The sequence below is a fragment of the Portunus trituberculatus genome, chromosome 44 (assembly GCF_017591435.1).
Source record: "Portunus trituberculatus isolate SZX2019 chromosome 44, ASM1759143v1, whole genome shotgun sequence".
In the NCBI taxonomy this organism is placed as follows: Eukaryota; Metazoa; Arthropoda; class Malacostraca; order Decapoda; family Portunidae; genus Portunus; species Portunus trituberculatus.
This window is the reverse complement of record NC_059298.1, coordinates 14,011,606-14,039,105: the sequence shown is the minus strand read 5'-3', so window position 1 is coordinate 14,039,105 and position 27,500 is coordinate 14,011,606. Positions and strand designations below refer to the sequence as shown.

At 42.7% G+C, this 27,500-nt stretch overlaps 1 protein-coding gene across 1 annotated transcript in view; it reads right to left on the bottom strand.

Annotated features, from left to right (window-relative positions):
* The window catches only part of LOC123518725 (fap1 adhesin-like), an 87,069-nt gene that overhangs the window by 18,017 nt on the left and 41,552 nt on the right, over positions 1-27,500 (bottom strand). The window contains exons 17-26 of the mRNA XM_045279726.1: positions 22,240-22,290; positions 18,511-18,641; positions 17,784-17,896; positions 14,420-14,488; positions 6,942-7,095; positions 5,923-6,079; positions 5,389-5,505; positions 4,791-4,998; positions 4,530-4,654; positions 2,975-3,241 (exon numbers count right to left, since the gene is read on the bottom strand). Of these exons, the coding sequence (XP_045135661.1) occupies positions 2,975-3,241; positions 4,530-4,654; positions 4,791-4,998; positions 5,389-5,505; positions 5,923-6,079; positions 6,942-7,095; positions 14,420-14,488; positions 17,784-17,896; positions 18,511-18,641; positions 22,240-22,290 (1,392 nt within the window). The remainder of the gene's footprint in view (positions 1-2,974; positions 3,242-4,529; positions 4,655-4,790; positions 4,999-5,388; positions 5,506-5,922; positions 6,080-6,941; positions 7,096-14,419; positions 14,489-17,783; positions 17,897-18,510; positions 18,642-22,239; positions 22,291-27,500) is intronic.

The following is a 27,500-nucleotide window of genomic DNA, read 5'->3' as shown; positions in this document are numbered from 1 at the left end:
ATTTAAGTATTAATTTGAAAACTGAAAAAACACAAGATTTACAGTCATGTGGAACATCAATAAAAGTAACAATGCATTCAAAAGTATGACACACACAATAATGCAAAGATCAACATCTCAGAAGTGTATGTCTATGTAATGTATGGAAATAATTAAAGAAGGAACAATTACTAAGCTTTCTCCCTGAAACTTCTTGAAAGAAAGAGGAATTATTGAGCTTTTTCCTCTAATCTTCTTGTAGTGTCTGACCAGAAAAACTTTAGAGTAAAAGAACAGAAAACCACATAATTATTAGAAAAGATGATTGTGGAAGAAAATGACAAAAGACATGATGAAAAATAGAGTAATAGTCAGATAAGAAAACACAAAATCTAGTAAGAAAAAAGTAATTTGGTGAAGGCAGTACAAGGAATGATTAAAAATTCTCTTCACAGATGACATCTAATTGAAGTGACAAAGATCATAAGGACTGAGGAGTCTTCCTCATAAACTGTTTGCCTGTAGTAAAACCTGTGCAGTGTCTGGCTAAACAGTATCCCGTGTCTCATGTCTCAGTGTTGTCTGCTCATTAGTTCCTCCCTGTTAACTGTTGTTTTCGTGCTGATTACTTCAGGATCATGTGAGATCAGTTTAAAATTACTTATTAGCTTTTGAAAAATGCTTACATGGCTAAAAAATATTGTGCAATTACTCTGCTCAGGATATCCTTAAAATTATTATAGACATTATTGCCAATAGGTTAAGTAGGGTGGTATCAAGAGCATATAGAAGGTTTGCTTTAAGGTGAAAGGTGAGCATGGGATCAGTTGGGCATTAGAGGGACAAGCACAGCCATTGCACTTCACTTCTAAAGGACATGACTGCCTTAGCACTGTCCAATAAATGTGAAGAGCAGTTATTTCAATATGAATGATGAGTGAAAACTTGAAGCAAAAATCTCAACAAAAATGTAGTAATCCAGCCAGTTATAATGCACTTTCTATAAATTGCTAGACTGGTCTAACGTTTTTATTACAAACATATCACTCACTCTATTTATACACGGATTATAAAAACGGAGACAACAAAATATAATGTAAAAGAAAACAAGCAAGCGAACACCAAGTTAAAGAAAAGTGTTGCCTCATTTGCTAATGTCTCCCGTAAAATAAGACATCACTGGTTAGTTTCAGCTTTAAGAGCATTAGACAGCCATTGGGCATACACAAGTATATATATTCATACCTCATGGTGTTTGGAAAGTGTCAAGTCAACATATTTAGCCTTATCTTTCCCCTGTGAAAACTAGATCTAAGGCACAAAGCTCATGAGGAAGAGTGACAGTTCCGACGGTCACAGGTTGGCTGGATACTAGATGAGGGGACTCCAGCTGTGTGGGTTAGTGGTCCATCACCACCACAGGGCAAGTAAGAGGGTGAGGGATGTCTGACTGTAGGAATGGGTGGTACTAGACAGGTTTAGCTAATGTCATAGGGTGATGATAACTCATGAGGGAAGCTAGTGAATAATGTGACGGCTAGTACTGGTGTTCCATGTAGTGATTGCAATTTGCTGTATTGAGTCACTGATGAAACAGTCTAATGAGAGTTTACTATTCTAGAGGTCAGATATGTTTAACCTGCAGCCTGAACAACATGTGTTACCAGGTCCATCTTTTTTATGACCTGCCACACTTTATTTCCACTCCACAAAGGAGTGTGGTTGTGAATCATTGTTAAGATTACAAATTGGCAAGCTGACTCTGAAAGGCACTCATCTGTTACAGACCATTACAGTACTTTAAATAGTTTAAGTACATAATATACACAAAACTCTAATACTAACACTATAGTGAACTGAAAATGCATGAAGAAATCTTTATCATTCTACTACTTCTGGTGGTATGGAAAAAAAGAAAATATCAAAGACAACTATTACAATAAAAAGAAAACTTCTGAAGGGATAATAGTGTTTTAATTTTGGAAAGGGTACTATGGATAGCTACAGTTACATGCAAATACCAGTTCGATTGATATAAGAGACAGGAGAGAAGCAAGAATGTCAAATTTACACATCACTTTGCTTTTGTACCTCATGCTTCATTATTACTCTGATGTCGCTTTCACATTAGGCATATTTCAGAATTAAAGTTTTTGGTTTACCATCATGCCACAACAAATACAATAAGTATAAATTGTCTTCCTAGTGGCTGCCAATGTGTGTGTGTGTGTGTGTGTGTGTGTGTGTGTGTGTGTTCACTGTTTGATCTGCTGCAGTCTCTGACGAGACAGCCAGACGTTACCCTACGGAACGAGCTCAGAGCTCATTATTTCCGATCTTGGGATAGGCCTGAGACCAGGCACACACCACACACCGGGACAACAAGGTCACAACTCCTCGATTTACATCCCTACCTACTCACTGCTAGGTGAACAGGGCTACGTGAAAGGAGACACACCCAAATATCTCCACCCGGCCGGGGAATCGAACCCCGGTCATCTGGCTTGTGAAGCCAGCGCTCTAACCACTGAGCTACCGGTGTGTGTGTGTGTGTGTGTGTGTGTGTGTGTGTGTGTGTGTGTGTGTGTGTGTGTGTGTGTGTGTGTGTGTGTGTGTGTGTGTGTGTGTGTGTGTGTGTGTGTGTGTGTGCATGAGGATCTTACTTAATTAACCTAAGAGTTATCTGATGTGAGAGGGAGTCATCACCCATGGTTACATAAAGTAAACCCTCATTTATCTTTCAATAATAAGAATCCTTATTAAATGTGATGAACCTGAGTCTGGCCTGTGGTGGTGAGGCTGACGTGATGAGATGCCAGTCTTGTGTGCTACTTCTGAACAAGTCTTGGTCCTTCACAGTGAGGATGTGTGTGGGTTTTGTTCACCCGGACAGACAGGCATGGTGGATACCTCAAAGACAACACAGGGATTGGTGGGTGGGGAGAGGGTGAGGGGGCAGGAAAGGGAACAACTCAGTGACCATGGGAAAAATTACCCGAAGCCGGCACACCGCACAATTAAATGCCATGCAACGTTTGGGCAAATGCGTCTTATCTAGGTCTTCATCAACCTGATCCTCTCCATCTGGATCCGATGAGCAGCGGAATAGTTTTTTCTGTCTCTTGGCATCCTCTTTAGCACGTTCTTCATACGTGGCAAAGAACTTAAAGCGATCAGCAAGGGAAGACCTTTCATCTTCATCCTCATTAGATTCATCTTCATCTTCAAAGATCTGAGAAGTGAAATTTCGAATGCGCTTGCCCTGCAATATACCAGCAACACTCACTGGTTAGAATCTCTTGTGCAACAGTCCATGCAGGAAGCAAGTCCTGCTGCACAACATTCATGATGGAAGAACCAGGCCGGCATTTCCTGTACTTAAACTGAAAATATATGCATAAATGTCTATAACAACTACCCTAATTTGATGTTTGTTGCTAAAGTCTGCCTCCAGAGGATGGCCAAAACAAAAGAAGGTCCCCCTTACTCTTATCCTTGCATTCTCTAATCCTCTCATTCTTCTCTCTTCCCTCCCTTTCATGTATATCAACACTTATAATTTCATATTGTAGGGAGGTCTTCCTCTTGTACCAACAGTACCTATTAATCCTATACATTTTTTGTCACTCCATTTTCTGCTCTTCTTTCCTAGTTGTAAAAACTTTAAAAAAAAAAAAAAAAAAAAAATGCTGTGCCTGATTCCTTCAGCCACTTGTATTTCATTTCTTTACCTTTAATTGGCATTAAAAAAAATCAGCCACACACTATCATAACTTTCACCATTCATTCGCTGCACACCACAGGCACTTATGTAACTCAAATGCATTTGTTCAAAATACAAAAAAAGACTGTACTGGTTAGCTATGCCATTTTGATTCCAGATTTATTGATGCCTTGAAAACTCATGCTTCTACAGATTACATTTTAAGTGAAGTTACTTCTCTTTAATATTTATATCTTTTCATACATAAATATTTTTTGGTGATTTATAAAAAGAATGAAGTGGAGATGGAATTTGGAAGAGTCCAGGAATCCACTTCATTGCAAAATAGATTAAATGCTAAAATTAAAGAGAACATTGGAATTTATGAACACTTGAAACAGCTTTGCAGAGGCTGTCATAATTTGGAACCATATGGCATGAATGCAAATTTCAAGATATTTATTGCACAAGCTACCAAGGACTTTTCCCCCAAAGTACAGCTTCCAAGAATCTGTGTGGATAAGAAACAGAAATGTTAGAAAGAAGAAACTACAGCTACTGATGAGGTGGTTCAACCTTCTTTTTTTTATAAATACAAGAGCAAATAAGCATAGAAAAGATGCAATACTTACAAGCAAGGGGCACCCAATGGAATACATCAGAGTGAAAGAAACCATTACATTACCAGGAATTGTACAGCAACATATTCAGTACTATGTGATTTATCAGGTCACATATAAGTATGACTGAAAATAGACAAAGGTAAAAAAAAATTCACTTGCTTAAAATTTACAGAAAGGGAGATGATACAGTGGCGCGTGAAGAAAAGTGAAGTGGACCCACTTACATCTCGGGATAACCTGTTCTCCCGCCGGGCCTGAGCCGAGTTAGGTGGTCGCAACACTACCTCCCCACCCTCAGCAACAGTCTTGTCTATTTGCTTGAAGAGGTTGCGTGCTTTGCTAGCAGTTTCTGTGAAGTGATGCCTTGTTTAGTTAATTGCTATTCCTATTTCTAACAAGCTTCTGTCTGTTTTCACAATATGTATTTCAAGGATCAATAATCTAATGGGAGAATTAAAGAAATTTCAATGAACAGCATCACAAACCTGCTTCTTTGAAAACTCTGTCCACTTCCCTCCTGTCGCTATTTTCTTCTGAATCGCTTTCCACCAAAGACATGCCCTTTTCAAAACGTTCTCTCAGGTTCTTGGCATCAATTTGACCTTCAATCTTGATCTGTTCTTTGCGTCGAAGTTGACCCTTCTCATCCTCATTACCACCCTCAAATATTTCCCTTGTGGATATGTTCTTTCCCTGGAATGATATTAGTGGGAGATTCAGGTAGTTATCATTGTTATCATTACAAAACAATGGAATCTTAGCATTAAAGAAAACAAATCCTTAATAAAAGCCATGATTATGCAAAACTTTTTACAGTAGGATATTGTAGTGACAGTGAACAGCTAGGGAGAAAATTGTGTTAACTACTAATCTCATCCACATTTTCACTCACATGAGGCTTACCTTGGTTTGCAATCAAAAGGATTTATTTTTATTAGCAAGTGAGAAAAATATAAAACCTTTGCATTTTACTTTAGGTGATATATTCATCCTAATTAGGAAGATTTGCTGTTAATCACATGAATGCAACAACTGCTTAAGTTAATTCTCATATTTCACAGGCTTCAAGATGTAAACACGTACAGCACACAGCATCTGTCGGAACTTTGCCAACTCCTGCCTTCGCTTCTTGGTGAGCTCGTCCTGGCGGTTCTTGCGTGCAAAGCCAGCCTTCAGATCCTTCATGCCGCTGAAACTTGCCTGGGAATAAAAGGAGGAAACAGTCACACAACACAGCTTGAGAGTGCAAATCCTTATGATACAGTGAATCAAGTTAATACTCTAGGACTACCACTAATGGTTTCTTACTGAATGATTGTTTCAGCACTTCATTTCGTCAGACATAAATAAAAAAAAAGTGTGACCAGTTTTGTTTAGCATATCTCAAAGAACATAATGTCAAAAGAAGGAACGTGTAGTGAAAAGCATGAAAAACTGGATAAAGTTTTCCATATCTGAAAATTGTGACAATTAAAAAAATAAAAAATAAAAAATTGCCACACACTTTATAAGGCCTAAATGAAAATTGTCCGGCTACAGTTTTGTTTATCTCTAGAAGCCTCTTGTTCTTCCCTGCACCACTCACTCCTCTATCACCAAAGCAATATTCCACCTTACCGCCCGACTTTTCTTGTTGGGGCTGCCATCCTCTCCTTCTTCTCCTTCCTCACCATCCTCTTCCTCATCCTCGTCATAATCCTCGTCCTCCTCATCTTCATCATATTCGCCAAGTTCTGAATTTTCAATGCCATAGTCATCATCAGACTGCATAAATCTGGAAGGTGAAGATTGATGTGAGCGTAAATCTTAAAAATGACACCATAATCCCTTATAATCCTTCTAACAAGCTGTGGGACATGTGGGAATGTGGGATTTTCGGGTGGGGGAGGCGAACTAGTGAAATTTCGTTGACAAATAAAGCCTAAAGATGAACACCTTCACAACCGAACATGGCGAAAGAGTGATCTAGCTAGAAATGATTCATGGCGGAGAGTCAACCTTCACTTCCAAACACAAAGCCATTTGATTGACTGATATTTTTCTCTATTTCTTTATATATATATATATATATATATATATATATATATATATATATATATATATATATATATATATATATTGGCTGTGAAGAACTTTAGCGCACGCGCACTTCGAGTTAGGGTTTAAGAATCACACTCGAGCAAACACTTTTTCGAACATCCGAGATTCGAAACAATTCGGAATAACAATGGCCCCCACGGATCTTAGCAATTATTGTTATGACACAAGGTAACATAATATTACCCAATCTACTAATTTGCGATTAGTTTACGTTATTACCCAAGGTCTAAAGAATTTTTGGGGGGAAGTGTCCGTGTTTAGAAAAGTCAATCTACTCGCATTTATAGGCTATGCTTATCAAGAAGACCCATCATTATATGCGTGACCAGACCAAAAAGGTCTTGTCAACTGGTGACATAATTACTGTTAGTCGGGGTTTTACTATTGTCAGACAGATCCTCAGCACATATACATATCTGAGAGAGAGAGAGAGAGAGAGAGAGAGAGAGAGAGAGAGAGAGAGAGAGAGAGAGAGAGGCGGGGGGGGAGGGGTTGGAGACCGCTTGCATATATGAACGAGAAGCCTGGCTACGTACCTGGCAGCCTTAGTGAGGAGAGACTGGGATCGCCGCACAGGGATGGTTTCCGGGATTCGCTCCTCCTCTGTTGAGATTTGCTCGAACATCTTGAATTTCTGCTTTAGGTTGGCATGGGTCAAATCCTCCAGGCCATAGTCAGGTTTGTTGGTCGCTGTGAAGGGGGAACAGTGAGTAGCTACTTACTTGGCATAAAGCACGCATTACTCAGTACAAATCTATTCCTGTTAGGAAATCTACCAACATAACTCCAGAAAGTTATCATGCTGAAGAGATATGCGCCCCGAGCCAAATCGTATACATCAAACTGTTGTTACCAAAGATAAAGAAACGTCTTCATAGTGACGTGGAATGGACCGAGGAGGGAGACGAGAAACAGTGGATGTGGGGTATCAAATTAAGAAACTGAACTACCTTTAACAATGCTTCTCCCCTTCTTTTACAACCATCATCACCACTATCATGTCTTTCTCCTTTCCCTCCATGCAGCGCACGCCACCATCATAACATACCAAGATGTACAATTAACCACCATCTGTTACCATTAGTAGAATCAAAAGCAGTAACACTAAGAATCACACGTCTTCTAACTTCGCAACCTCTTAAGTCATGTCATGGGTTTGGGTTGCGAGTCTAAATATACTCAGAAAAAACGGCAGTGACTGGAGGTGCAGGCCGAGAGACGAATAGGCAAGCAGGCAGAGAAGGGAAGGATCCACAGTGGCCCCACCAGGTCGAAGAGGGCCACTCCACAGGCTGTAATCTTGCCCACCTAACCCCAACCCCGGCCTGCTATGAACCGTATATTCCCAGGGCCCTCAAAGTTATCACCTCCAATTTTTCTCGGACGCCGCTCGCAGCTAAATATTGTGCCCGAAACGTTAATTATGCCTCCCTAATATACAGCTGAGGGACTTTTTTGTTCTTATATTTCTATTTTATTATTATTATTTTTTTTTATTTTTATGCGTGGGAGTCATGTGTTATGAAGTTTCCGTCGCAGCGAGGAAGGAGAAGCACTGGCGAAAGAAGGAAAGACGTAACCAGCCATCCATCCATCCATCCATGCATCTCTCTCTCTCTCTCTCTCTGCCCTAACTACCACCACCACCACTACCCTGCTGTTTCCTCACGCACGCTAGCTGGAAAATTAGATCGAGGAATGGAAATCAACTAACGAGGAACGAAATTTCTTAAATATAAATTCACTAATTTTTTGCTCATTCGAATAACCAACACACCCTCTCCCCTCCCTCTTCCTCCTTATCCTTCTCCGTCACCGCACGCTTCCTTTTCACATCAGGTTTCCTAGACGAGAAGAGACGAGACAAGACAACACGCAGGGCATTCTTATCCCTTGCTTCCTTCCCTCCCTCTCTCCCTGTGTCAGTTGTCAAGAGGAGGTCACGGGAGGTTACCAAAGCGTCGGGGAAAGACCGGTAGCGCTTTACAGTGACCAAATGAGTGGCAGGCTAATTTATTTTTTCGTATATTAAAAGCAAGGAGGAAAAAGATAACTGACGGGAAGAAATAATAACAATGAAGAAAAAAGTACTAAACCAAACTTCCCTGCAATCTCGACCCTGCAGAACCATTAGTCAATCGCCTCCTGGTACTGCAAAGTTAGAACCAACGAGTGATGGAGCGATCTGTAATGGTGGGCAAGTACCGCTAATTTCAGTACCGGAACGTACTGGTACAAAAGACACCGTTACCGATACTACCGGTACTGTACCGGTACACACACACACACACACACACACACACACACACACACACACGTGTGTGTGTGTGTGTGTGTGTTGGAAATTGCCAATTTAAATATCTAGCATTTATCATTTCTATCTACATAAAGCAAATCACAGCTCTTTTATAAATATTTTTGAAAAAAAAAATATATATAGATAAAAGATAAGGCTGGTACCAGTATTACCGGTACTGGTACAGGAACTTGCCCACCAGTCCGTGAGCCGCGCTGCACTTGGAAGGACAAGGAGCTGGCCGTGAGGGACAGTGAGGGGTGGAGATGAAGATACCGATAATAGTGATATCTATAGTAGCAAAGAGAATATTGTGTGTGTAGCCTCTCAGTAATCAGAGGTTAACTATTTAAACATGGTTGAGGACACAAAGTGGACAGTGGAGTGTGGGTGCCTGCTAGTGACACGGACAGCCGCCGCCGAGCAGTCTTTGGCTAACGTAAGTAATATATTGGTGTAACTCATCATTTCACGGTGGTGCCATGTCATAACCTAAGGTTGGTAACCTCCAGGACAACATATCAGTGAACTAACACCTGCACATACTTATAAAACCAAATAATTCAAATCTTGAAAACGTAAACAAACCGATCCCTGACCCGCCGCCTCTCTCTCAGCCATTATCTGCCTCATCTCTCACTCATTACAGGCCAGACAGGTCACAAAGTGGAGCCATAGGCCTAATCTTTCATGTCAGTTGTTGAGATATATCCGCAATTACCTGATTTGTGTGCTATGGAGGCTCAGTGAGAAGAAGCGGGCCTACCCATGACGTCACGAGCCCCAGGCTGTGACGTCATCACCAGCTCCCGCCCAAAATGCCGGTCCCAGATGCTCGACTTCCACTATTATTTATATTTGTCTCAGTTCATTTATTTCGAGTCACAAGTGCCTTTTAAGGGTTTCTAATGATAGTTCGCAGTGTTTTACGTGTCTTCCATGCTTGAGTTGAGTGAAGTACGGTGATGTAGAGGGTGTTTATGACTTGAATGGGAGGGCCAAAATACGCTAAAATTTTTACCTCCGCTATCTGTGATTTTTTATTTGAGGTTGTAGCGAAGTGTTTGTGTTTTCAAAAGATGGTTTATCATGAGAAAAGTGTGCAAGGCTCCTGAGAAGTTAAAGATGTGGACTTTAAGAATGATATGTAGTCCTGTTAATATTGTAAACAACGTCATTTTTAAATATTATTTTTCTAATAGGGCGAGTTGCCAGGTTTTGATATATCGAAATGATAGTCATAATTTTTGAAAAACGTTATCGATTCAGTTGAATGAAATTGGTGGGCTTTGAAATTGTGTTTAAGCAAGTCGAAGTTCTAATACTTTATTTAGTATATTTTTGAGCTATTTTATTATTCCTTTTCTCGGCAATGTTTTTGTATTTTAGAAGTTAGTTTCGATTGATAACGAGTCAGAATTTTATAACATTCGTGTCCAGCTGCCTTTTGGGAATCCTCATTTTCAAAATGATTTGCGTAACGAATATATGTGACGTCATCAAGGAGGGTTGACCCCCCCCGGCTGGACCCAGGCCGATACCTGGCTCCAGGCCCGAGGGTGTGTGTGTGTGTGTGTGTGTGTGTGTGTGTGTGTGTGTGTGTGTGTGTGTGTGTGTGTGTGTTGCCTTATCTTTCGTTATGAGGGAGCCCACCAGCTGGAACCACTGACACCCAGCTCCCAGCTGGAGGGTGTTGGAGGGGAAGGTGGCTGTGTGTGTGTGTGTGTGTGTGTGTGTGTGTGTGTGTGTGTGTGTGTGTGTGTGTGTGTGTGTGTGTGTGTGTCATTTTCATGGTACTTAGTGTGTGTGTGTGTGTGTGTGTGTGTGTGTGTGTGTGTGTGTGTGTAATTCACTATGGTCGCCCCCCATTACGGAGCAAGCTCAGAGCTCATAGAGCGATCTTCGGATAGGACTGAGACTGTGTAATTCACTGTTTGATCTGCTGCAGTCTCTGACGAGACAGCCAGACGTTACCCTACGGAACGAGCTCAGAGCTCATTATTTGATCTTGGGATAGGTCTGCACACACCATGTGTGTGTGTGGTCACAACTCCTCGATTTACATGTACCTACTCACTGCTAGGTGAACAGGGTGTGTGAGAGAGAATATCTGGCCGGGGAATGTGGTCATCTGTGTGTGCCAGCTCTAACCACTGAGCTGTGCTGGACCCAGGGATACCTGGCTGAGGGTGTGTGTGTGTGTGTGTGTGTGTGTGTGTGTGTGTGTGTGTGTGTGTGTGTGTGTGTGTGTGTGTGTGTGTGTGTGTGATTCACTATGGTCGCCCGGTAGTCACCCAGCCAGCCTTCCCCATTACGGAACAAGCTCAGAGCACATAGACAGATCTTCGGATAGGACTCAGACTGTGTGTGTGTGTGTGTGTGTGTGTGTGTGTGTGTGTGTGTGTGTGTGTGTGTGTGTGTGTGTGTGTGTGTGTCGTTATTTCACCGTTCTGTATACGTTTCATCTCTGGCGTCCCTCTTTATTATCCTAGTCTGTCAACACAAACTGCAAGTAATAGCGTATAGCGAAATGTGTCCTATTCTTAGCGCTTATTGAGCAAGGGGAAGCTATGATATGTAGGAAACACATAGCCCGGAGCAAAGCAAGGTGCCTCTATCGCCTCGCCTCGCCCCGCCGTGTTAACCCCTGCAGTAACATGACGTGTTTTCATATTTATTCTGGCTATTACTCAATGATTTTATACAGCTTCACAAACTTATGTGGGGATTAAAATAGTGAAAACTGGCCATTAATCTCTGACACCGTAGACCCTTCTTATTGTAAGCAAAATCATCTAATCACACACAAACTATCGTAAAAATGCCACTTAAGGGATTAGACTCGACTCACTCAGACGCCCATAACTGAGTGCATGGCGGTAATTCAGTGCTGGAGATCTTAATGACACCACTAGCGATCTGGGGGAATGTGAGATGACGAGAGGGAACGCTAAAGGTGAGAAAAAGGAAGGGAAATGTGATAACAGTGAGGAAGGAATAGAGGAGGAGGAGGAGGAGGAGGAGAGACGATAAATGAACAAAGAGGAAGAAAAAAGGACGAGAGGAAGAACAGAACGACGTAATCATGTTAGGTAAGGAAGCGAGGTAAGGCAGGAAGTTTGAAAAGAATGGACGAGGAGAGGGAAAGCAATGTGGAGAGAAAGAAAGGGCAGTGAGGGATGGAGGAGGACGAAAAGGCGGAAGGGAGGGAGAAATATTGCTGCCTGAGCCGTAGAGCATTGTGCAAGACAGGGCCGGATGGAGCTGGAGAAGATGGTGGGGGAGGAGCGGGGCCGGTGGGAGGGTTACGCAGAACGATTTTTGTTTTAACGCCGCTCCGTGACTGATGCTGATGACTGCCCCCATGCTAACCTTTCCCCCGTCAATGAGAGAGGTGCAACGGCCAGGCTAGAGCAGGCAAGCGTTATCAAAGATCTGTCTGTGGCGCAGGAGAAATTTCTAACGTTCGGCATGCATACATATATAAAAATTATTGGTATGACTGAATGCGCTACAGGAATGAGTTTTGATTTAGCATTAAAAGTCTCCCGAGCTTATCTTTGAAATAACTAGATAGAGAAATACCCCAAATCAACTTTATCAATATTTCCATGTCGCAGCGTCCATCTTATAACAGTATCCTACAAATAAATAAATAAATAAATAAATAAAAGGGTTAACATCTCAAGGGCCAAGTAAATTAACGAAGTTGAAACCAGTGACTACATCAACCGAGACGAGGCGATGATCTGAGTTACGTAGTTCCGAAAAAAAAAAAATCGTCGAATGGAACGACCACACTCATTCAATCGTCGCCAGTGCCATGACTCACTCACTCTGTGCGCTCAGGAAGTTATAAGTGTCACGAGTAATTTTCAGCCAATTTCCTGCTCCCCCCCTCTCTCTCTCTCTCTCTCTCTCTCTCTGTGACTCGCCATGACCTGACCTCGCTGACCGGTGACTGTGGGCGGGCGACTCTCCATCATACCTGTAATTACCTGCCGCCGTGGTCAGGAGGGGAACAACCACCTTGCCCCTCCCAGCCCCCGTCCCCTTACAAACCCCAACCACTTGCCAAGACCAGCTATCCCTGCTATACCAGGTGTGTGTGTGTGTGTGTGTGTGTGTGTGTGTGTGTGTGTGTGTGTGTGTGTGTGTGTGTGTGTGTGTTGAGATGACGTCACTTTCTTGACTGGTGACTCACGAAGCTGTTTCTGTTTTGCTTTGTGTGTATTCAGCAGGTGAAGGCAAATCGTTGTGTTTCATTCAGTGGACTGGTGACGTTCGTTACTCAGTTAGCAGACCACGCAGGGCTTTCCCAATCTGCGTCCATACCACAGCTGTCGTCCGCGCGATTAACTGTTCTGCTCTTTTACGCGGACTAATGAGTTAAATGCGTCCGAGGCAGGAAGCGGACGGGCATGAAAAAGCCAGTTACGTCTTTTTACTCTAGCCAACAGGCAAGGCACGTAATGTCTGCTTGACACGACAGGCTGTTGTTTCTAGCGGCTGTACCAACGCAGTTCAGCCTAGACAGCGAAAAACAGCAATTACAACACAGACGGCATAGACCGCCAGTTGCCAGATTACCAACTCGACGGCAATAGATAATCAGAATCAGCAAACAGCAAGAAACCAAAAACAGACTTTCTTCCTCCCATCTGTCCCCCAACACCGTGAAACTAAATCAATTATGATTTCCGTCCTCTCAACTGCTGGAATGTGACAAGAAACCAAAAACAGCACGGATTTCCTTCCTCCCAGGTGATGGAATGCGGCAAGAAGCTAAATTAACTCGGATTTTCTTCGTCCCAGCTGCTGGAGTGCGGCAAGGTACCAAATTAGCTCGGATTTTCTTTCTCCCAGCTGATGAAAGATAGCGAGATGGACTTCACTCAGTCTGCAGCAAAGTGAAGCCACCAGCTGCCAGATGGTTCCTTGACAAACGTCCTCAAGCAACATTACTTTCACTTGTTAGTCTGCTGCTACACACACACACACACACACACACACACACACACACACACACACACACACACACACACAAGCACGCACGTCCCTTAATCGGACTAATGGGCTCTGCTCCAACAAACGCATGATTTTTTTTAACGAATAATAACAAAAAATATGATACTACACACGTACGTCCATTAGTCAAGTGACAGATTACAACACTCCATGCACACAAGACTATATATATATATATATATATATATATATATATATATATATATATATATATATATATATATATATATATATATATATATATATAGGCGAAAGATACGTACCACACACACTTCTCGGGCGACGCAGCAACACATTAATCAGTAAAACAACACAAAAAACTCTACAACTGATTAGTAAACACTTAAAAACACTTCACATCAACTGAAGTGGAAAAAAACGCAAGCGAAAATATTGTGGCATGTTAAAACACCAACCAAATTGTATCGTAAATGGATGAAAAGTAAGTCTGTCGCTACAACACACTCAAAACGTAACACAGCGATGGGAGGAGGAGGAGGAGGAGGAAAATTAATTAATAATAGGAGGAAGAGAAGGAGAAGAAGAACAATAAAGAATTGTAGTACACATAGGAGGAGGAGAAGGAAGAGGGGAAGTGGAAATAACAGTAGGACCAGGAGAATAATAACAAGTAGTAGTAGTAGTAGTAGTAGTAGCAACAGTCAGGAAGCGTTGACTATAGTGACTCACATCTGACGACCCCCTCGGCAAGTTCCTGAGGCTGACTCTCCAGCACGATGAGTTTGGGTCTCCGCAACACTGTTCGGGTGACACACACTCGCTAACTGACAAGTTCTCTCTCTCTCTCTCTCTCTCTCTCTCTCTCTCTCTCTCTCTCTCTGATACACTTCACGGTTTTGACAATGCCTATAATAATAATAATAATAATAATAATAATAATAATAATAATATTATTATTATTATTATTATCTATTCACTTAAATACAAACAGGTGTGTGTGTGTGTGTGTGTGTGTGTGTGTGTGTGTGTGTGTGTGTGTGTGTGTGTGTGTGTGTGTGTGTGTGTGTGTGTGTGTGTGTGTGTGTGTGTGTGTGTGTGTGTGTGTGTGTGTGTGTGTGTGTGTGTGTGTGTGTGTGTGTGTGTGTGTGTGTGTGTGTGTGTGTATACACTTGGGTGTGGGTGGGTGGGCAAGTGAGTCACCCTATACAATTTTAACCTTGAAATTCCAGCACACACACACACACACACACACACACACACACACACACACACACACACACACACACACACACACACACACACACACACACACCTGTTTGAATTCAATTTAATATATATAAATACTCCCCACTTGTAAAAAAAATTCTCTCTCTCTCTCTCTCTCTCTCTCTCTCTCTCTCTTCCACGAGTCATAACTCATCCTGGGATCAACACACAGATCAAAAGAGCAACTCAATATGCCACACGCACGTAAAATCAAACAAAAGTCTTGCAAATCTATCGGTGCTTGAGTTGTATTAAGATGAAAGGACTAAGACAAGACGCGCGACTCACACGCAAAACAGCATACACATCTTACGCTCTTTATCCTTCATTTTTTTTTCTTTCCTTTTTTTTGTTGTAAGGATAATACTTCTATGGTTTTACAACAAGATTTTTCATATTCTACTGCATTGACTTTTATGTATCTATTGAAATATGTTTTCCAATTATTTTTCCATCTAAACACGAGTAGCGCTTCTCTAATGCATAAATTGTTATCGCCATATTCTTATTCTATTTCTTTTCAGTCCCTTCAATTTTCTTTCGCTCGTGCATGATTAACGAGATTATTCACCAGTCATTCTTATTATAGCCATAAACAGAACCAGTTTCGTTTCAAAATTCAGATACAGAGAATGACTGATATAATAACACGCGACACTCCAAGTGACACCGGGGATTCTGCTGCTGGTGCTGGTGTGAACTATAAACACAAGGCAGCTCTCAACGACGCGGTGACGGAACACTGACACGCGACCATGGGGACATGACAATAACAACACCTCCCAACACACACACACACACACACACACACACACACACACACACACACACACAAAGAGGACAAAAATATACGAACACTTGAACGCACAAATACGTACAGCCAAATCATCTTTTTTCCTCGATTCAAGACCGTCACTCGCACATCAAAAATAGAAACTTTAAGCTGTTTTTTTCCCACATTAGCGGCACGAATTAACATAAACGACGTTACACAGGTAGTGGGTGTAATGATGGAGTCTGGAGGATGATAGGAAGGACAGACAGACCAGGTGTAGTGGATGTGAGTTAGCCAGCCAGACTGCACTCTTGTGATAACCTGCTGAGGTGCCAGACACCGCCACGCCGCAACGCGATGCATCCCAAACATTAAACTAAATATCCCTCGCCTGACGAGTGCCATTATTGCTTCCCTTTTTCTGCAACATCAATAATCGCCATCACTCTGGAGATAATCAGAACCAAGACTCCGCCGTTCCTTGGGCCAATGATCACAAGAAATTCCTTCCAAACGTCATTTAAGTTTTACAAAAGATCGAGGAGTTATTTCAGGATCAAGGTGGCCTGGCCTAGTCTTCCTTCCTTCCTTTCTTCCCATGCGTTTTGGGGTGAAATACTGACTGACTGCTGGTGACGTCACTGTTTTCAGAAGCATCACGTGACCAGGCTGGGTTGGCTGGCTGGCTGGCTAACCGTCACGCTATGAGGAGTGGTGAACCTTGAACCTACGTAATTCCAGATAGTCAATCAATTAAGGGATCGGTTTCCAGTTATTGGTTTGAAATGAAGCATTCCAGTGCGCTGAATCGATGACAAACTAATGGACTGGTTGACTGGTAGATTAACTGGTTGAAAGTAACTGATAAAACAACACTGAGATCATATGCCGACATGAACGAGGGGACTGAAAATTATGACACCTGCATTCACCACCAGTAGCAGCACCACCATCACCACCAAGATCAAGATGAGTGACGAGAACCCGACCTTAATTCCACTTAATGAACCTTCCTTTTCTTCTCATAGTCTACTTCATATTATTTATTCTTTAGTATAGTCAATGGCTGGCGTAGAGAGGAGAAAATGTTGATAGTGGTAGATGAGGGCTAGGCGTCGTTGTTCCGTCTGCGTTACCATTAATAACAACGCAGCCTGTCGCATCACCACCACCACCACCACCATCATCATCAGACCGCTCGCTGCCGTAATATGAATCAAAGCAATGCAATACATCCTTTTCTTTCATAACTATCTGACGCAGTGCAAATACTCCGCAGAAAACACACACACACACACACACACACACACACACACACACACACACACACACACACAAAGCTCCAAGAATTAATCACGTAAATATGATAAAAAAAAGTTCACGCCAAAGCTTTCACTGGCCAGACCACCACGCCAGAAGCAGGAAGGCCGTGCGTGGGCGGGGTGGGCGTGTCTCATTCATTCATGGTTGTGTGGATGCATTAAAAAAAAAAAAGACCCGCTTACACCCACGCCAATAAAAACACTAGTGAATGAACAAATAAATATGCAAGTAAATGGATAAGTACAATGACAAAAAAGTACGGAATTCTTAAATAAATAATAAACAAAATCAATAGAATAGTAAAAAAAATTGAATAAACTAATCCCGAAATAATCATTGACAATAATAATAACAATAATAATAATAATAATAATAATAATAATAATAATAATAATAATAACAGCAACAATAATAATAATAATAATAGTGAAAATAATAGTACTGAAAGAAACCTATATACTCCAAACGTTCTCATACCTCTTATCAATACAATCAGAACCTCTATTACTTTGACAACAATCACATCCAACCGTCGCTCCTCTTACATCCATCACCCATTCATCACATCATGGCATCGAAGCACCAACACACACCAATAACGCACCAAAACACTCAACGACTCAACACCTGTCTCTATTTCTTCCCTCACTAAACCAACAACACACGTCACTCACATCAAGACACGCAGCAACTCAACTCTTTCCTCAATAGACAAGAACAGTTACTCACATCTCTCCTTGCGAGCCTCGTCTGGGTCCTCCACCACTACCTTGGGCCTGAAAAGCTCCTTGAAGTGAGGCTTGCAGTATAGGACGCCCTCGTGACTCTGGTACGTCTCTAGCCTGCGACGGGAGAGGGAAAGAAGAGGGTTTGAACGTTGAAGAGGTTATGGATGAAGATTCTCGTAAACTCGTTCTTCAGGAGAGGGAAGGATGAGGGTTTGAACTCTGAAGAGAGAATGTATGAAGGTTCTCGTAAACTCGCACTCCATGAGAGGGAAAGAAGAGGGTTTGAACTTTGAAGAGAGTATGTATGAAGGTTCTCCTAAACCCGTATTCTCCAGCTTACTGCAGGAGAGGGAAAGAAGAGGACTTGAAAAGGATATGCAAATATTTGAAGTGTTTTTAAGTATTTCGTTGTCTTGTAGCTCGAATAGTTTTAGAGGACAAAGGTGGATATTCTTGAAGGTTTTCGAGTGTGCTTCTCTTATCCTAGCGATATTTTAATCCATTTTTTTTTTTCTATAATGTGTTTCGTGCAAATACTTTTATATTCCAGTCTTTATATAACCTATAGAATACAAAATTAAGATGTCCCGGCAAACGCTTCTCTTTGATTTCACAGAGCTTTGGAAATCAAATATGAAAGACCATAAAAGTGAAAGGTTCTAATGAAGAAAATCCCGTAGTGAGAGAACCCAAGTCAAGTCACCACCAGTAGTCGCCGCAACACTCACGTCAGGACGCAGTTACACTCCTTGCAGCGGAAGCAGTTCTTGTGCCAGGCCGCCTTCTCCGCCACGATCTTCTCCATCTGGAACACCTGCTTCCCGCATTGACGGCACTCGCTGGACACCTGGGACACCTGCTGAAAGGGCGACAACCAGGGCAGGTGTTAATGAGGGCTCACGGGAAGGATATTAGAGGGCGAGGAGGATGACAAGAAGGAAAATTATGAATGAAAGATGGGAGAGCTGGTGACTGGCATGGTTTTCAGAATGATTCAAATATCTATACAAAATTTAAAGGCTAGGATGAAAGGAGACATCTAATAAAAAAAAAAAAAACAAGCTTTGTACAGAAGCATTGATCAAGTTGAATATCTATGCACAACAAAAGAAAATGCAAAAACGCTTGAATAAAAGAAATATAGTGTAGAAATATTTAGAGAGCGTAGAATTATTCGAGTAAAGAGGAAATGAGGGATGGGATGATAAGAAAGAGAGAAGGAGTAAGAGGGAGGAAAAATATCTAGAGTATTTAGAGAGGGTGAAAGAGAAAAAGAGGAAATGAGGAATGATAGGATAAGAAAGAGAAGATGAGGAATGAGGAGGATAAGAGGTTGCAATGAGGTTTTGATATACGTACAACATAAACACATGTAAACTAAATGCTAAATGGATATGGTTCACAAACATCAATCTGTCTATTCATCCATCCAGCAAGACAAAGGTTTATATACGTACCTGTAGACGCTTCAATATCTGTTAGTTCATATTACTTAGTGAAAACTGATCAGTGTATGTACAAGTATATGTTTATTTATATCTTGTTATATCTACACAGTAATTCATTAATCACCTCGTTAGTTATCGTCATTAGTACGTGGACAAATAGTTACATACATTAGTTAGAAAAAAAAAAAACAACGCTGATATTTCAGTTTTAGATGAGTCGCGGAGTAATGAATGCGTGAGTAAAATAACACCAATTGATAAAGAAAATATCGCTTGATCGCACACGTTTTCTTTTTTCTTTTTTCAAGTTACGTCTCGCGTGACACCTTACTGATCTGACTAAAACGCGTAGGAAAAAAGAAAAAGAAAGAAAAAAAAAAACGGAAAAACAACACAATAAAAAAAAAAGAAAAACAAAAAGTCAAGCTCAACTAAGTCAACAGTCGGGCTGATGATTTTCCCGCAGCTTCCATTATCTTCCTCGTGTTCTTGCGTTTCTTAATACACACACAAACAAGTCAACGACTTAACTTTCTTTCACAATTAATCGCTCATCATTATCCTTTCTTCCGCTTTGATTATTAGTCTATTCCTTTCTCCCTTTCTTTAGTTTTAAGTTTATTTCCTTTCCAAGCGTAGTACTTCTTTTCTTTCCTTCCCTCCAGCGCGCAAAACCGACATAAAAGCAGACGAGCGAATCAGACAAACAATAAACACTGGACTAGCGCAAAAAACAAAGGGATTAACACGGCAAGGCAAGGATTTACTGGTTAGCTCCGTGATTAGCAGCGCATTACTGGATTACAGAGGTGTGCCGGATCGCAGGGGATGAGTCACGGATCAGCGGCGACAGAGGGACGAGAACGCGTGATCTACGAGTATAGGCAAACTTGGATCAGTAAAAGGAAAGGAACAAAGGGGAAAGTTATGTGAAGTTTGTGTGCGGAAGTAAATGAAATGAAGGAGTGCTGGTGGTGATGGTGGTGGTTGAGGAGGAGGAGGAGGAGGAGGAGGAGGAATAATATTGATAAATGATGCGTGAATGGTGGATATAATTGACAGTAATGAAGGAGGAGAAAGAGAAGGGAGAGAAAGATGAGGAGAAATAAATTAAAACTGCGTAACTAAAGGATATAAGTAAGAAGTGAAAATGAGGATAATGAGGAAGAGAAGGAGGAGGAAGAGGAGGGATAAGAAAGAAATTGTGTAACTGAATACGGCATAAATAAGGAAGAGGAGGAGGAGGAGGAGGAGGAGAGGAGGGACAGCCGTAAACAACGCTAGAGGCAAACAAGATCAAAGGAAGAATAACGCAGGTCAAGGTTTAAGACGAAGGAAGGAAGGAAGGAAGGAAGAAAGGAAAGAAGGAAGGAAGGATGGAGAAAAGGGAAAAAGGAAAAACAGAAATGAAGTTAGAAAAGAAAGAAATGAAGAAAAAAAGAAGGAATTAAAGAAAAAGGAAGAAAATGAAATTGATGACAAATAAAATTGAGAAGAGAAAGAGAACACCAAATGAATCAATGGAAAATAAATGATGCAAGAGAAAGATAGATAAAGACATTAAAAACACGATTAATGAGAGAGAGAGAGAGAGAGAGAGAGAGAGAGAGAGAGAGAGAGAGAGAGAGAGAGAGAGAGAGAGAGAGAGAGAGAGCGTGTCGGTGGCTCGTAAACTTTCTCCTTCAAGGCCAAGAAGGGAAGGGGAAAATGGAAGAGAGAGAAGAGAGAGAGAGAGAGAGAGAGAGAGAGAGAGAGAGAGAGAGAGAGAGAGAGAGAGAGAGAGAGAGAGAGAGAGAGAGAGAGAGAGAGAGAGAGAGAGAGAGAGAGAGAGAGAGAGAGAGAATCAGAAACAAGAAAATATAGTAAGAAAAGGAAATGATAATATGGGAAGGGAAATAAGAAGGAAATAAAAGAAAAAGAGGAAGGAGGGAAAACTAGAGAGAGAGAGAGAGAGAGAGAGAGAGAGAGAGAGAGAGAGAGAGAGAGAGAGAGAGAGAGAGAGAGAGAGAGAATATTAGACAGTAGGCAGCTCGAGTGACACTTAATGATAGAGAGGACCAAGAGGGGCAATGCTAGACGTCACGGAGACATTCAGGCCACTCGGGAAAGACACACCAACATTCAACATTAACAACACTCGTCCCTCTCGTGCTGTGCTGCGATGAGGTTATCCATACAAAGGGAAGGAAGGAACGAGAAGGGATATCAGCCGCCAATCAAGACCACGTGAAGGACCGACGTCTATAAATTGTCTGTCTTTCTCTTTCTCTGTGTTTCGAGTAAGTGTTGCAGGAGAAAGTGCGTGCATCGTTAATCTTTCTTGTATATAATGGACGGTTAAATTGTTGAGTAATGTACAGTTTTATGCCACTCTTAAAAAAATGAATAGGTGAGTGAATTAATTACTTGGTGTTTATTAAGTCGATGATTTGCCTGTTTGGTTTTCCACACACATAGAAGCACTAGCACTTGTACACACACACACAAACATAAGCACACACATACACACACATACCAGATCTTGAAGAGTCCGAATGACAACATATTAAATACATAAAACAAACCATAAAATATAAGGAGTATGAAAAAAAAAAGGTTAACTTAATAGAATAACAAACACACAGGAAGAGCTTTTAAGCACATGAGATTACATTCACGTAAAGGAAAAAAATGATAGAGATAAAGATAAGAAACGAACGAAAAAAAAAATAGAGAAACAAATGAAAAAATAAAGGCACGATGCAAAAATCATAAGACAAAATGTTACAATAATCAAGTGGTTAAAAATGAACCGAAATAAGAACTAAAGGAAAGAAGAAAAAACAACAACTTAAGACAACAAAAATCAGCTAAACCAAACATATAAAGAAAAAAAAAAAAATATAAGAACAAGAAACACCACTAACCAAACAAAACCCTAAAGAAAACACAGACAAATAAAGGAAAGAGGCAGAGCACAAGAAGAAAGCCCAGCTGAACACCAACACCTCGCTTCAACACATTACTTACTCTGTCATGCTTGTCCAGGAGTGAGTACAAAGGGAAGGGGTCCACTGCCTCCTGTACCACCACCACCACCACCACCACAGCCACAGCCACAGCAGGCGTGTACACAGGTGAGGGGGAGGCAAGGCACACACAGCAGGACCGGTGCACATGCGAAGGTAGAGGCACGCACATACACACACACATGCATGCAGACAGGAAGCAGCGAAAGGATGCGGAGGGGAAGAAGAAATAAGCTGGTTTAGTTGGTGCACACGGCAGGCTATACGCACACACAAATGATGCGTACATGAGAGGAAAGTGCACATGGATAATAAAAAAAAAAAAAAAGCAGCAGCAGGTGCGTGTAGTTTTGTTAATAAGGATAAATTTGCGATGTGTACTCTGCCAGAATGTACACACACTAGGTGGAGGTGAATGCGTTAATCAGCGCGCGCGCACACACACACACACACACACACACACACACACACACACACACACACACACACACACACACACACACACACACACACTGCCGGAAAAGAAAATCTGTGTGAGAGAGAGAGAGAGAGAGAGAGAGAGAGAGAGAGAGAGAGAGAGAGAGAGAGAGAGAGAGAGAGAGAGAGAGAGAGAGAGAGAGAGAGAGAGAGAGAGAGATTCCATAGCCGTGGACCCAGCAAGATGCAGGTCAGGTGGTCAGGTCACGCCAGCGGTTGCGTGACCTGAGGGAAGGGACAGTAGTGACCTCCCCACACGTGACCCACCTCCAGGTCACCTCCCGTGGGTCAAGTCAAAGTGTGACGTAATAAAGTTATGGATGTGTGACGATGATAGTAGTAGTAGTAGTAGTAGTAGTAGTAGTAGTTGTAGTTGTTGTTGTTGTTGTTGCTGTTGTTGTGAATAGCGTGAATGACTATGTATATCTTAATGTCTTTTGAAGGGGATGTGTCTGTCTGATGAATGAATGAATGTATGTATGTATGAATGTATGTATGAACCACCACCATCACCACCGCCATCGAGCGCCATTGCCATCACCATCAAAACTATAACAATAACAACAACAACGAAATAATCACCAGCGTCTCGCGTGCACAATTTAATAATACAGGTGAGGAAGGCTAATCATCAACAGCAGGTGTGATTAACGAAGGTAAACAACAAAGTGACACCACCACCACCACCACCACCACCACCACAACCAGGAGGACCTCAATACCACATCACCACGACCTCACCAACACAACCAACACAAAACCGAATCATTACCTAAAATCCGCAAGCTCATCACCACCACACGTCAAAACATCATCATAATCATACATCACCACACCTTAAACTCACCACCTTAACCTCTTCAGTACCGTGCTGCGTATTCATATTCATTCTGGTTACTATTTAGCGATTTTATACAGCTTCAGAAACTAATGTGGGGATTAAGATAGTGAAGACTGGCCTTTAATCGTCTAATCATACCCCAAAAATTACGATAAAAAATGCGTCCCAGTACTGAAGTGGTTAACATCACAGTGGAACCATGCGTGCTTTGGGGTCCGGGTTCGAATCCTGTCCACGGTCCGAGTGTAGGTTGGGCTTCCTCACTCGGGGCAACGGTTTCCTAGCGGGTGGGCTTTGAGATAGGAGGTACCCCAAAAAGTATCTCCTTTAGCCCATAAATTCCCGTGAAAAGTCCACGTGGTATATAATAAAAAAACAAAACAAAAAAAAAACAATCAACATCTCAAAGCACACCATATCACCACAAAACCAGAACCTCACCGCACCACCGCAAGCTTTTTACCACATCACCACCACATCACCACCTCCTTCAGCCACACACCACCCGACTCCAAACTCTCCAATCTCCGTATCTTGTTTTGATTTCCATGTGACGTGTCAAGAGGAAATTGCACAGCGGGTTTGAAGGAGAGAGAGAGAGAGAGAGAGAGAGAGAGAGAGAGAGAGAGAGAGAGAGAGAGAGAGAGAGAGAGAGAGAGAGAGAGAGAGAGAGAGAGAGAGAGAGAGAGAGAGAGAGAGAGAGAGAGAGAGAGAGAGAGAATCCATCCCTCCCCTCAGCAAGCAGGACGGTACTGTCGCCACCAGCAGTAAGGAGAGGGCACAGTTGCTGGCTTCCTTGTTTGCTGGAAAAATGAAGGTGGGGAATCCACAGCAGCCACCGCCTCAGCTGGTCCAGCAATGTGAGAAGACTGTCACCATGGTGGAGGTGACGCATCAGCAGGTGAAGCGATTATTGCGGGGGCTGGACACACAGAAAGCTACCGGCCCTGATGACATCAGCCCGCACCTGCTGAAGCGATGCTCCCAGGAACTGGCTGCCCCTCTCACCCAAGTCTTCACAACTTGTGTACGGGAAAACGTCTGGCCTTCAGTGTGGAAGGAGGCTCGAGTAGTTCCTGCACACAAAAAGCTCCAGGACGGACCCAAAAAACTACAGACCCATATCCCTGTTGTCAGTGGTGGGTAAAGTGTTTGAGAGGGTCGTGGCAGAGGTGGTGTGTAGCCATCTCAAGGACAATGCCCTCCTCTCAGACCAACAGTTTGGGTTCAGACCTGGAAGGTCAACCTCCGACCTAATGATGCTTCTCACCAGGCAGTGGCAGGACGCCCTCGACGACGGCAAGGACACTATAGTGGTTGCTTTGGACATAGCTGGAGCTTTTGATAAAGTATGGCACAACGGATTACTGGAAAAGCTTCGTGCTAAAGGCATCCAGGGTGGCTTGCTACGACTCCTGGGAAATTACCTGCAGGACAGAAGCCTCAAGGTGGTTGTCAACGGGCAAACATCTGAGTCCCTGCCTGTGGAGGCATCAGTGCCACAGGGTTCAATTCTTGGCCCACTCCTGTGGAATATCTACGTGGATGATCTTCTCCAGCTACTGCCAGGAGTCAAGGCCTATGCTGATGACTGCACCCTCTCCTATACCTATCCACGCCAGGACAGTGGGCGGGCTGCTGAGGCCATCAATCAGCAGCTACGAGTGATAGAGGAGTGGGGTGCTCGCTGGCAAGTGACATTCGCGCCGGAGAAGACACAGGCAATGGTTGTCTCTCGGTCCCCAGCCGCCATGGCAGCAATGGCAGGAAAGTTGTCTTTGGCGCTGCTGCTCTCCCACTCCAAGATGACGTCAAGATACTTGGAGTGGAGGTGGATCGAGGGCTGAGGTTTGACAGCCATGTCAAATCCATTGCCAAGAAAGCCTCTCACAGGATCTCCGCTCTCAGAAGGATCGCCAGTTTCCTCGACAGGAAGGGAGACTGCTGCTGTACAAGGCACAGGTGCGGCCCCACCTTGAGTACGCAGCTCTCTCCTGGATGTCCTGTGCCGCCACACACAGAAGGAGACTGGACAGCATCCAACGCCGCGCCATACGGCTAGTAGATGCTGCAATACCACCTCACCCAGAGCCTGAGCGTCCCTTGATTCACTGGAACACCGCAGAGATGTGGCGGCAATCGTAGTGTTCCATAAGGCACAGGTGCAAAGAGTGCCACATCTGGCAGGGCTGCGTCATCCTCTGAGAGTCACCGCACGGAGCACGAGAACGGTGCTCAATGGTGGTGACGCCGTAGAGGTGCCGCGATCCCACGGGTGTCAGCATCAACGCACCTTCGCAGGACGCGTCTCCAGGATGTGGAACTTGTTCACGGCCGCGGTGCCTCACGTCCAGGAGATGAACACACACAGTGTCAAACTGATGGCACATAAGTGGAGACAGACACTGCCAACTCCTCTGACACTCTTTGTGACGTGACACTCAGTGTAGTGCAGTGCGTGAATAGTGCTAGTGAAGTGAAAAGAACAGTGCTCCATTTACATGCTGACCATCTTGTATATTTTCTATTTTTAAGTCTTGTAAATATTGTAGAGAAATAGATTGTAGTACCCTTAGAATAGGTAGCACACGACAGTGCGCCTTTGGGTACATGTTCTTCTGTATAAATTATGTTTAAATAAAAAAAAAAAAAAAAAAAAAGAGAGAGAGAGAGAGAGAGAGAGAGAGAGAAGGAAGGAAGGAAGGTAAATAGGAAAGGAAGTAATATAAGCCAGATAGGATGAACCGGACGCGACTTTTCAGAACTGTGTATCGTGACGGTCTTCTCTTCTTGGAATTAGGGACACACGATAAAATTATGGGGGTCTCTCTCTCTCTCTCTCTCTCTCTCTCTCTCTCTCTCTCTCTCTCTCTCTCTCTCTCTCTCTCTTTACTGCCTACTTTCCTGATGTTTTTTTTTTTCTTTTCTGAACGGCTTATCCTTTATGTTAATTTAAGGAAGAGGAGGAGAAGGAGGAAGAGGAAGAGGAAGAGGAAGAGGAAGAGGAAGAGGAAGAGGAGGAGGAGGAGGAGGAGGAGGAGGAGGAGGAGGAGGAGAAGAATGCCGTGGTCTTTCGAGGGATCCACAAACACGCAAAAGAATGTTCCTATGCGTCAGAGAGAGAGAGAGAGAGAGAGAGAGAGAGAGAGAGAGAGAGAGAGAGAGAGAGAGAGAGAGGTGTTTATTCAGCATTAGTCACCTGTGTGTCGTAATCATTTGGGTGAGTCACGTGATCAGTCAGCCTTTAAACTGTCTATTTCACTGAGCACGGCAACCTGACTGTTAAAATATGTTAGATTACCACTACTACTGCCACATCTATTGCTACTACAACCACCACCACTAGTACTGTCTATGCAAACCTCAACAACTACTACTGCATCACGAAAACCTCAATAACTATCAATTTTACCAATGAAAACCTCACCACAACTATTACTGCTATCCTTGAAAGCACCAATAACCTTCCCTACAGCCAAAGGATTAAGAAAACGGGTCTATTTATTACTATGGAGACTCATGTGTTGGTCAGCTGGTTTCTCGTAGCGCTCTCTCTCTCTCTCTCTCTCTCTCTCTCTCTCTCTCTCTCTCTCTCTCTCTCTCTCTCTCTCTCTCTTGTAGACCTTCTCCTAATGTAATACCCATATCGTTATCAGACCTGTGTGTTATAAATAATCCTTCTCTTTCTAAAGTAATGAGTCTTGAATGAAAAATAAGTGAAAATAAAAATATCCAGTAGTAATTTAGCGGTGGTGGTGGGGTGGTGGGGGTGGTGGATGTGGTGGTTGTGGTGGAGTTTCCATCACGGTAATAGCAGGTGTGCGCGGCTGGTACTCTAGCGGTTAGGAAAATAATTCGAGGATAAATACAGAGGCCATTTCGACGTTAATTACTGCTTTCCTCCGCGCCCTACACGCTTCACGCCACGCTGCGATGCAAGAATG